Here is a 12,382-nt window from a genome sequence, read left to right as displayed (position 1 = left end):
TAAAAGTTTTGTGTTAACTAGAACTTTCTATCCCACTTTGATTTTAACCCATTGAAGACTAGTCCCAAGTATATTCAGGCAGGCGTCTAATATTGGAAATATGTATTACAGGAAAAAGAGCTCATCTGCGATGGGTTATCAGGTTAATGTCATTTTATTCCTCTTGTGCTCTCTGTTTTTTGTCTTCCAAGTCTCGGAGGATCCAGGCTGTGAAGGAGATCAGTCGCATCTTAAGGCCAGGAGGACAGGCACTGGTCACTGTTTGGGCCATGGAGCAGGAGCATAATGAGGAAAAATCAAAGTACATAGCATCCAGAAAGGGTTCCCCAGCACCCAGTGGCCCCGACATGTTGAAAGATACAGAGCATCCACAGCTGGATAGGAATCTCAGAAAGGATAATGTTGAAGCACAGTCTTGCCAAGAAGATAGCCCTGGGATTAGGAAGCAGGATATGGGCTGTGATGGTATCCCTGAGCACGCTGCACAAGCTGCGGACAGTCTTGCACAAACTGCAGGCGAACCCAAGTGTTTGTCATCATCTGTTGAGGCAAATCACCAAGAGCCCGGCAAACACAAAGATGACACTTCCGGTGGCAGCAGCGGTGGGATGTGGGAAGTCCAATCTAACACAGAAGAGGGAGTTTTACATCAGGGTACAGCGGACAAATGTAGCAATCATAGGCAACCGGGAGATGGATTAATCAATATACAATTAAGCAGAGGGTTTACTGATGTACAACAATCACCACAGAAGAGGGCTTCAAAGACCGGTGGCAATGCTGGCGGTGCTGGGTTCCAAGAACACTCAAGAAATATGGCTACACCATCTGTTACAAGGACAAGTGACACAGATAGAACACCATGTGAGAATGACCAAACTTTCACTGCCAAAGACGATGGTGTTGATTACGAACCTCCAGAAGAGGAGAGAGGGATTCTTGACAGCTCGTCACTGGAGGCCAAGGCAGATCCTGGCCAGGGCAACACCATTGCAGTTCACAAGAACAGGACTAAGTTTGAGAGGCAGGACCTCTTGGTCCCCTGGCATCTCCGTGGTGGGGGAAAGAGGAACAAGCAGGCTGATGTCACTGATGAGAAGTCTGGAAACAAGGAACAAGAGGCTGTCTTCTACCGATACTACCATGTTTTTGTGGAGGGAGAGATGGAGCAGTTATGTGAAACTGTAAAGGGGGTGCAAGTCGTCGGAGGATACTACGATCAGGGCAACTGGTGTGTCATCTTCCAAAAGTCATGAAACTTGCGGGACATGAAATCATTAACTGCTCATTCTCAGATTTGATGATGCTGAATGATATCTCATTTCTAACTAAAATTTTAAGAATCATATCCGTATTACAGAAAGCAATATAAGTCGGTCCCAACTATGAGTCACTGTATCGTCCTATCTGTTAAACAGTTGTTTTTGTTCAGTTGATGACTTATCACTATGTCTTCCATTTTTCTGTCAGAAGAAAAAAACCCACAAATTTGGAGAGCATCGTTCCTCATGGCAAGACATCGTGTGTTTCATTGTGGTGATGCTTAAAGCCATTCTGTACAGAATCATGCTTTGAAAATATTGTCAGTTATGTTCTTGACAGTAGCAAGATTCAGTATCAACAGGGAAGTCCTGTTATAACAAACTTACGAGATATCGCTTTGAATGAGATGAATATGGCAATCCCGATTTTGTAGTAGTCTATAATGACCAAATTTGGCTTCCTCTTACAAAGTTGGTAGGCATAAGAATCTGGACATTCTTGTATCATTCCACAACTCTCTCATTACAAGCATCTTGTGCCTGATCATCCATTCATCATTATCAAACACAGCTTATACAGATGATGCAAAAATGCTTCACCAAATGTCTCCAAACAATCACTGTAGTAACTATCCCACATGTTATTCCAGTTAACATACAGGCAGTCGTCCAACAATTATTCTTTCTTCTTGAAGTACATGTAAATAACAGACTGGCTATGAAAGCATATTAACAACAGTGACCAACTTAATTTCCTAAATCACTGCAGAATCCTTGAATTTAGTCACACAATCACCCCCGGATCAACCTTTCTCTTAAAGATTTTGTCTGCCAGTGCAACTCTCAATACAGCGGACTCTCGTTATGACGAAGTCGTCGGGACTGGCCGTTTTCTTTCATTATATCAGCTCTCTGAGAGCTGCCCATACCAGTTGACTGGACTTGGTGACTGCAGGATCTACACACCCATTATGAGGATCCTTTTCTGGAGTCCTCTTGGGCTATGAAGGTCTTGGGGCGGACATGACAATCCAACCCCACCTCCAAGATTGCGTTGGCTCTGGAGTCTCACATTAACACTTGGAGGTGATCCAAAGTCAATCATGTGACATGTGGGACTTATCGCATGTATCCCCCGTCACCTCCCACCTCCCACCCCACACCATTCTTGCTTTATCCCTTGTCTCTGCGTCAGTGGATACCCACTTTCACAGAGTTGCAAGGCTTGCACCTCCCTTCTGTGTGTCCTTTGACCTCTCCCATGGTAGTTGGATGGTATGGAGGGGGGGGGGGATCACCTGGAACCAACGGATGAAGCGGTAAGTTTGTTGGAGCTTAATTGAAAGGCAGTTGAAGCTCCCCACCTACATTTCTTATCAGGGCATGTTTATACTTGCAATCACCATGGTGAGATTCCCCTACCTTGGTTTCTTGGGTTGATTGTTTGTGAGGTAGTGAGATGTCTCCATATCCTTCTTGATCAGTAATGAGAACTTCACTGGGGTCAGCTGCAGTGGTTCCCAACTTACCAGGCTCAGAGCTCTGATGTGGGTTTCCACAGCCTTCATCACACGGATCCTCCACGGTTTATCGATCAGGGTTAAGAATCTCAGACTGATTCCACTCCTTTTCAAGAGGAATGAAGTAACCATTCAAATAACTTGAGCTGGCATCCTCTTCCTCAATGATATTTGTAGCTTGAGCTGCATGATAATTGTTTTCTACAAGGTCCATGAACTCGCGAAAATAATCCAAAAGCTCCCTGTCCTCGATTGACATGATCCTTAGAAGAGCGAGTTTGATTCACAACCCTCGGCTCCTGAGCTTGGGTAAAGGCAACCTTGTCCTCTTTAGGTGCTATATCCCTAGCCTCTCTAATTGATGAATAATTTTGCAACCACCTACACTCTAGAGCCTGCTGGATTTGTTTCTCAACCAAAGTCTGGACATAGAACATTTCACCGGCGTGCGACCACATGGAATCTTCAAGTAGTAAATAATTAAATCAACCAAGACACACACAAAATTCCTGTAGGAATTAAATCTTCTGTGTATACATGTATAAACTACATTTCCTGTGAAGGATATAAACAACAACACAATCCTTATCCTCACAAATAATGACAGATATGAGTAGATCCTGTTTCTAATATAACTTTTAAAAGGTGCCCCCCCCCCCACCAAAAAAAAAAAAAGTTTCAAGGTAAAAATCAATGAAAGTACATGTACAAAAACATAATCCTAAATATTTTATTAATGAAACTTGCTTGACACTTGACATGCGTCTTTCTTAGCTTTCATATTTCTAGTAGATCTTTGTATAAAAATAGCACTTTAATACTCACTCTGGTCACCACAATTCTAGATACATATGTCTAGATCATTGTAGTTCTACTTGCACTTGTACTAGTACTAACAAATTTTGCACAGTGAAGTGTAGACGACCAGTACCAATGATCACACCCATGCATATTTCTGGATTACAGCCATACAACTCCACAGTGCTTTCAGTAATAGTGGCAATGCACTCGCACTTTCCGCACAAACACAGTCATATGCATTCTTATCGTGCTCCCAATCACCAACAACTTCACGGACTTGTGCCAACTCACTCGTGTACAGTATACAACGCAAGGATAGTTAGCATTCTTCTCACTTATTCTTATTGCTGCTATCTCTCTGCTGACTTAAAAGGAGAAGTTTTCTCACAAATCTCTGGAATTTCATTGCGTGCAGAAAAATTCAAGAACGATGATTAAAAAAAAAATTGAGCAAAATCCGATATTTCACTCTTAGAGTTATGATTTTTCAAAGTTTTGGTTCATAGCCATCAAATTCCTAGTGCAGGCACCGAACCATGTCTCAAATTGGTAACTCTGCCAGAATCTGTGATGTCACAATAGAACAACACCACATAGACTAGTTAGACCTCTATACCAGGTAGCTCAGAAAGAGTGTTACAAAAATAACTCTAAATTACAAAGATTTCAAAGACTGAATAAATTTACTGTTTGTAGTATTCAATAGAAAAACATTTGAAGTTTTATTTACCACCAAGATAATCAATTTTCATGAAGGCGTTTTAATTCTCTGGCCATTTTACTGAAAAGTTGTGTTTTCAAAAATTTACCTCTTTGACTTTGGTCTACAAATTCATTCTTGACTGAGCATTAGCAATTCATGACTTTGAATTCCAATAGAAATTGCTTGTGCTAACTTTACAAAATGGAGACAAAGACTGAATAACATCTAAACAAATACATGTATCAAATTTAACACTTACCTTAGATTGTATGTTCACAATAACTTTGACATTCACAGTATCAACGATGCAATTCTTGACAGCGAAAAATGCTCCTTCGGACATTTGGAGCAATCTGTTCACTACTTTGTCTTCCATAGCGTTCACGTCGTTGACGTAACACTTATAGATCTTCCTTTCGTCATCTTTGACGCAGACTGCAGATCTCAAAAACTCTCTTTTCACACCCTGCCCCTGGCCGATGATTCTTTTGTCAAAACGTTTGACAATGTACACATCTGGACTGGCATTCCTTTGCCAAACGATGTTGACGACGTGTTAAGGGTAAAGAACGTGCCGATGACGACGCCATAGCTGTAGTGTTAGGCTAGCAACTGATATGAACTTCAATGTTCCAAAGAATCACAAAAGTTTATGCAAGCGATTAGCTTAACACACATTGCATATACAGGGTGGCCCAATAAAAACGGAACAGTGAAAATTTGGTTCTGAATTTTATCAGACAATAAAACTTGTTCGGAGGTGAAGGATACAAAGGTCATAGATGTTAGTCAAGAGCTTCAATGTGCATTAAAGATTTGTGAATAAATCTCTAAACTTTCTTGATTTAGCACAAGATGAAAATTACAACCGTTCTAAAAAATATGATCTGAGTGATGTCTGATGGTGGTGATAAGTAACGATGCTGGTGTAAAGAAGGCTTGCTGTGAATGCTGAGCGTACTTGCCCTTCGTTTTATTTCATTTTCCCTCTTACTCTTTTTTCCCCTCCCAAGAATGATAAAAAAGAAAACACTTACACCTCACAACAACAACAACAACAACAAAAAACAACAAACAAACACGTGCTAGCAACCTTCGTAAAGTTAAATCTGAATGTCCATTACCAGCAAAGAATAAGGGGAAAATGCGAATGAGAGTACACAGAAGCGAAGAGATTGTGTATGCAGTCTCTTCGGCTCGAAGAAAACTTGACACCCCTCCCCTCTTCCCTTGTGGAGATTTCCACAAAAGCAGGTGCCACACCCAGGTGCGTGCCAGACGAAAATGCGCGCACTGGAATAAACAGTGTGGAAATATCCTGGAAATATCGATCGAAGAACTAGCTCATCAGTTGAATTAAAGGAATCATCACAAAGATATCGTGATTCTATAGCCTTTCTTTTGGCGCATAGTAGGAAAACATCGAACAGTCGATTACATTGTACTTGATCGAATATCTTATATGTTCCCTGAACAAAAAAAAAAAAAAAAAAAAGGGATTGATTATTCATTCAATTAAAAATACAATCACAGAAATACATGAACGGTCTCGTATGCCCAGCCAGACAAATTCACTACGAGTAGGTCCTATGAGATGCAGTCATCACCTGGTTAGACAGCAAAATCATGACAATTAATTTCACGCTCATCAAAACTGCTTATTACTTTTCAAAGTTTTGGCTATCAACATTCGTTTGTGGGTATTTTTTGTTCGTTTGTTTTGTGTGTTTTTCCCTCGTGAAAGACATACTGATTTCTTCGTATCAAACGTAAACTGATGAGTTGTACATATCCTTTCGTGGGTAGCCGATGCTAGCAAAATGAGTAAAAGGTATCAAATTCCACAATGAAAAAAAAAAAAGATTTTTAAAATGACATCATAAAATTTCAAGTTTACTCGAGCGTATCTCAATTATCTTGTGCCGATTTTCACCTAGATTTCAGTATGTTGTAGCTTATTTAATGCTTTTTCACTAATGTATAACAAAATGTTAATTGGATGACGTCATCACCTCGAAAAATGGATTGAAAGTAACCTTGTCAAATTTGACCAGTTTACGTGTTATCTCTGTGGGAGTGCAGTTTTTCTAGAAATAAAAATTGACATGACTGTCTTTATCGAGCACTAGCTCACTTACCCTTTGGTGAATTTCTCCCAGATTTTAATATGTTGTAGCTGAGACTTTGGGCTATCTTTTAAACCACTCCGTTTTTTCATTTGACGTCGGGATTACATCGAAAAACGTGGTTGAAATTGATGCTTAGCTTCAATGTCGGGAGATATGTCTTTCTTTCTTTGCAATAGCTCAAGAAAAACACGCCATTTAACCCCCATATTTTGCACATGTTTAGTCCATTTCAAGTACACCATTTCATAAAATAACAACTACTTCATAAGACACTGTAAGACAGGTAAATCAGGGTCAAAGGTCATAAATGTTTCATCCTGTATCTTGGTGAATACCTATCCTACCTTTGCCATGTTTTGTACACGTATAGACGGTGTCACAAGAATCATTTCACAAAATAACCACTTTTTGCTCAGATGCCATCTTGGGTGTCCAAAGTGGGGTCAAATGTCAAATATACTTCATCCTGTATCTTCGTTATAGTGTATAAGGAATTTGGTACCAAAGATGGCAGATCTGACTCCCTTTTCTAAATGAGAATCCAAACATCACACGGCCAATGTCCCTAAACACAGATGAAACCTGTATGGCCATGCCTATTGGGATCGGGACTGAAATCATTGATTTCCGAATAGATCGGATCACCTAATTTGTCAGTTTTGACAAATTCCAAGTCTAGTTCCTCTTGTGACTGGCCAACTCCTGCTCAAGCCAGGGAGTGGCCTCCTCCGGCCCGCTGTCGTTTGACAGTTCCTCCCAGAGGAGAGCAACATTCCTGTCCGGCTCGGGACACTCCTTCTTAAAATGACCAAGCTTCCCGCAATTATAGCAGGGATTGCGGAAGGGGTTAGATGGGGATGGTGTAAATGGCTTCCGTGAAAGCAACTTCACCATGTTTGCGGACAGCTGATTCACAGAGTCCTGGAGAGAAACAAACTTCTGCTCTAGGCTCTGTATCCGCTGCCCCAAACTTGACGTCTGTCCTTCAGGTGTTGTTTGTTGCTCAATCCCACCCGTATCAATCCTATCCGAGCATTGAAATGGAGACTTTGGATGAACATCTACTGAGTACCTGGTGGACACCTGCCTCTGCAGGCTGGGAAGTATCCCAACCCACAGTAGCACTGCGCACTTCCCTGTGACTGCGAATTCCTTGAGAACCCTTTCCCAATACCGCATGTCAGGAGTGTACCAGCCAGGTGACTAACTCCACTGAAGCTTCCACTGTCATGGGTTTTAAACTAAGAGCAAACAAGCCTGCCTCCTGTTTGTGGCAACCCTGACAAAACTGGAGAACAGCTGGAGAACCGACAACCAATAATTATCATAAATTATGTACAGCTGCAACGCGTAATGTGCGAAAGATACACATAATATTTACATGGCCTTTTCCCTGGGACCTACCTCGCAGCCCAACCGATACAGTTAATTTAAAACCAGCAAAATCCATGCAAATTGGCCTTAAAATCCTGCCGACTACGCCAAGTGGGATTTGCTCCACTTCAGTGAAATACATACTCACCTATATTCATAATGGCCCGATGCGCCCGATGCTATTTTCCTGGGAGGGTTTGTAACCACGTCCGTCAGCAATACAATTCCAGTCATCAAGCGTCAAAGGTCATGGGGGTTGGCAGTTTCCAATACCAGACCTGACAGGGCTAGGGTCGAATGTGGCAGTCATGTGACCCCGCAGTCAGGGTTGCGTCATTGGAGACAGGGAAAACAAAGGTCATGAATCTTCCACCTCGTATGTCCACCGGAGAGCAATTTCCCGTAAGACCGTCAGGTAGACATGGGGATTCCAAGGGTTCAAAGAAGACGGTTGATTCTTCAACCATGGCATTCGGTCTCCTGCATCTTACTAGCCTCGTCTGTCCTGCAGAGATAACTTCATCGTTGCGGCAAGTGTATGCTTGGCATATTTCACCATCACTAGGCAAACTGAGCGGTGAAACCAACTTGTTTATTTCCGTTTTCTTGGCATGTGGTAGTAATTACTCAGTTGTGCTGACTGACCTTGAGCAAGGGCTTTGATGACATTGTATCCAAGGATAGGATGTTCGAGTGTTTCCATTGTTACTAGAAGGGGTACCTGGAGGGATTGAGCAGCTGTTGCTTCCCCAGGCACTTGCAGGCTGATCTCTACCCATCCACAGTATGGGATGATACTTCCATTTGCCGCTGACAACTTCAGGGGTTCCCCCTCTATAATTTCTCTCCAGGGCCGGTTGGGGACATCTGGCAAATTTCTGTCGAGCCACTCCTTGGAAACCAGGGAAAGTTGGGCTCCAGTATCCCATAGTGCTGTGGTAGGGTGTTTGTTGAAGCTGCAAGCCACAATGCACTTGCGGCCTACTAAACGGACAACTTCTCTCTGTTTTCTACTGTCTTGTGATGACGAAAATGGTGAAATGGTTCGTTTCCTGAGTAGCTGGAGATTGGGACGTTTCATCTGAACAGGTTAATGGGCATTCCTCTCCTGTAACCCTTGTGCATTTCCCTGTCCCTGTTGCTTCCTGGCACGGCAACCCCGCAAGAAGTGTTCACTGCTACCACATCGGAAGCAGTGATCAAAAGAATTGCCTGTGCCAGCCTTCCGGCAGGCAGTGCAGCCTCTTTCCCTTCGTTGCTGTGCTTTGCTTGGTTGGGTCTCTGCACGCAGGTTGCTGAGCTCCGCCTTGTCAATGGCCTGTGTGCTTGCAGCCACCTCACTTAGGTCGAAGTTGGTGGCCTTAATAGGGTTAGTCTTTGATGGGTGTGCCTGTTCTGTGGTCTTAGCAACTGTGGCCTCTACACTTGCTGCTCTTGCCCCCCTGGATTTTAGCTTGTGAGCCCGCTCTGCTTCATGCTCGACTGCCGCAGTCAGAAACTCCAGTAGTTCCTTGTCGCAGATGTCTCCATTCTGGAGATGAGGTCGCATCTCCCCCATAACTGCTTCATTGGCTATGCCTGTGGAGATGGACCTCAATGCCATCCATTGTACTTGGCTGGGGTCATACGTAATTCCAGCTCCTGCTTCCTGGGAGGCGAACAACAACTTCTGCTGCAGGTACAGAGCCCTCAATACGAAGTCATGGGCAGCTACCTTGTGAACAGAAATTTCTTTTGTCGTTGCTACTACGACGGCCCATTTCACACTTACGTTTAATACTGCTTGTAAAGGCTTTTAATGTTCCTTGCATTACAGTGTATACCTTTCTGTCTGTTCCCCCTGCTGGAGTGGTATGAGACAAATATCTATTACTCATCCTTCAACTTGGATTGTCAAATTATAGCACACGACATCTACACCCATAACGTAACATTACCCATAACATGAAATTAACACCAATATAAACGTATTCCCTCGAGGGACATTCTGTATACGCTGTCTCATTTGGTGTATTAGTCTTCTGGTGTGAAAGTACCCCTAGCCCATCGAACTGTTACCTTTTCCACTGCTTATCTTTCTTTGGAGACCACTGTGGGTCCGTTGTCTTGATGGGGTCTGTTAGAATGAAGTGTGCACCAACTTTCCTTCACTGCGGTGCCTAATTCTGTCTTATCTGCCCTGACATTGCAATGCACATGTTAGCCAAATCATTAGAAATACTTTGTACATGCATAACACTACTGCATACACCAACATACATAACAACTAACAGCATTCTCTAGGACAATTATTGAACAGACCCACATGTGTACCTACATGTACGCCTCATGGAAGACTGCATTTGATAATCATAAAAACACTATACCATGCAGTTTTAGTTTTACTGAGTTATTGTATGATGTTAGTAAACGACAGGGATTATTCCTGTCCATAACATATCTCTCTTGAACATCTTTGTGGTTCAACCATGCTCAATGTAATTTTACCTGGTGCTTCACTGACATATTTATCCCGTTCACCTCGCCAACTTGCAGAGTACAATATAACAAGGGACATTCAATGAGACAAGATATATGTAGAGCTTAAAGACACCCAGTCGCGAGGATACATGGACATATTTCAGCCGCGGGCGGCAGCACGTAAACTCGCTTCCGAAGTTGCTACGAAGCGAAATGTGTGTGTGCGCAAGACATCCCTAAAGCAATGTATCGCGCTATAGTATCTCGTTTGCTCGCTTGATTGATCTGAGCGCGGGGGGGGGGGGGGGAGTACGTTTTGTGTAATGTGAATTGAATGTATGGTATACTGTATGTACTGTGTGATGCAATGTACAATGTTCGCATGAGCTATAGTAGCTAGCTGCCTATACTTCGTACGACTACAGTGTACGCCTTCTCTTCATCGCACCGTCGATCGTCGTCACTCGTTAACTACACTGTAATCGTCAGATCAGATTATATATAGGTAGGGTGGCCATCATGGACGATGACACATCGTCATGGGTAGCGGATATTACCGCCGAGTTGTCCATTCTGAACGCGGACGATTGGGTCGGAGACCCTGTGTCTTGTATGTAGCCCTACTACATATCGACCACCCTTATTGAAACCGACCGCGTATAATTCGCGCACTGAACACTTAGTACGCACTTCTCTGCACATAAAATGGATTGGCTTTGAATGTAGATGAGGATGGTGTGGGAAAACGCGATAATTCATTGTTCATTAATGGTTTTAATCAAGGACAAAATTTCGAATGAATATTTTCACCGAATCGTAATGACAGCACAATGTAATGTCTATGGAAGTTTCTAAAAGGCTTCTAAAAAGCTTCGTACAACACGGTGTTCAATACAACTCGGTTTGCGTGCATTGTCAATGCAAAAACAGCGGTCGATCCTAATAACGCGATTTACCCCGGGGAGCTGAAACGAGGCCACGCAAGTTCGTCGGCGATATTTTTGCACTGAAACTTCGAATCGAAAACGGAACAACGGCATTTGATAGAGCTGGATTTTCTCAATCACGTAGGTCAAGTTTTTTACGTGAATTTCAGTGTCAAATATTCTTATCAAGCAGATAAACATTAGGCGGTCGATTAGTAGTACCTGTAGGTCCAACCATACTTGCCCTGGCGTGTGTAAATTCAGGACGGGGAAGCGACTGTGCCCGTGCAGGGCCAACGGCCACAGTTGCACTGCACAGTGTAACTGTGGCCGTGGTAGAAGGGGGCCGTGCACCAACCGACATACCTTCAAGTCGAAGTAGGGCCTTAACTAGAATCTATTATTGTTAGATCTATCATCTTTGAACCTATAGTTCCCCTGTTTAAACGTTAGAGTTCTACCAGATCTATTGGGTTAGACTACATGTATGATGGAGCTTGCGATAGATCTATTCATTTTTTTAAAATTTATTTGCAAATCCTAAATCATATTCTTGGGGAATTTGCATAACATGATTGATATGAAAAACTTCTCATTTAATGGGACTAATGACATTAAACTGACCCAGCAAATGTCATTTCAATTACGGCATTATCATAATTTGACATAAATGAGAACGCGGAATTATACATAGAAAACTAGGCCTACTTGTCGATCAAACGCAAATGCCCTAAAGTTACTGATACTAGATTAGAAAAAGTCATTCCATTTCAATCATTGATTCATGTGTAGACTTCTACTTACACATCATCTGGATCGGGATTCCTTGAAGTTGTTGACTTGGCCAGCTGGGGTTGCTTGATTGGCGTAAGCCGTGGCAACACAATTCCACCGTGCATGTCGTAACACGAATTTGCACATTCTAAATAAAAATTCCTGCAAAACTGTTCATGCAACTCCAGCAGGTGGAAAGCAAATTTTTCATCGGCACGCTGACGCTGAAGCCTCCCCCTCTGGTCTCTTACTTGTCCTCCAGCTAAGAACACGTCTCTCTGCGTTCTCCACTCGTCGATAGCGTCAAACAAGTAGATACGTTGCCTCGAGTTGGACGGCTGTTTGATCTCCATTGTGAGGTTTCATTACTAAACCAAAGCCAAGGCTAAGCCGAAACAGTACAGCACTTTTTATTGCAAACAGTACTCGCATA

At 42.7% G+C, this 12,382-nt stretch overlaps 1 protein-coding gene across 1 annotated transcript in view; it reads left to right on the top strand.

The window, feature by feature from the left end:
* Positions 1–1,399, top strand: part of LOC140235352 (tRNA (carboxymethyluridine(34)-5-O)-methyltransferase ALKBH8-like) — a 53,211-nt gene extending 51,812 nt beyond the window's left edge. The window contains exon 12 of the mRNA XM_072315380.1: positions 192–1,399. Within this exon, the coding sequence (XP_072171481.1) occupies positions 192–1,256 (1,065 nt within the window). The 3' untranslated portion in view covers positions 1,257–1,399. The remainder of the gene's footprint in view (positions 1–191) is intronic.
* The last annotated feature ends 10,983 nt before the right edge of the window (positions 1,400–12,382 follow it).

This window comes from Diadema setosum, chromosome 11 (genome assembly GCF_964275005.1).
Source record: "Diadema setosum chromosome 11, eeDiaSeto1, whole genome shotgun sequence".
NCBI lineage: Eukaryota > Metazoa > Echinodermata > Echinoidea > Diadematoida > Diadematidae > Diadema > Diadema setosum.
This window is presented reverse-complemented; position numbering and strand designations above follow the sequence as displayed.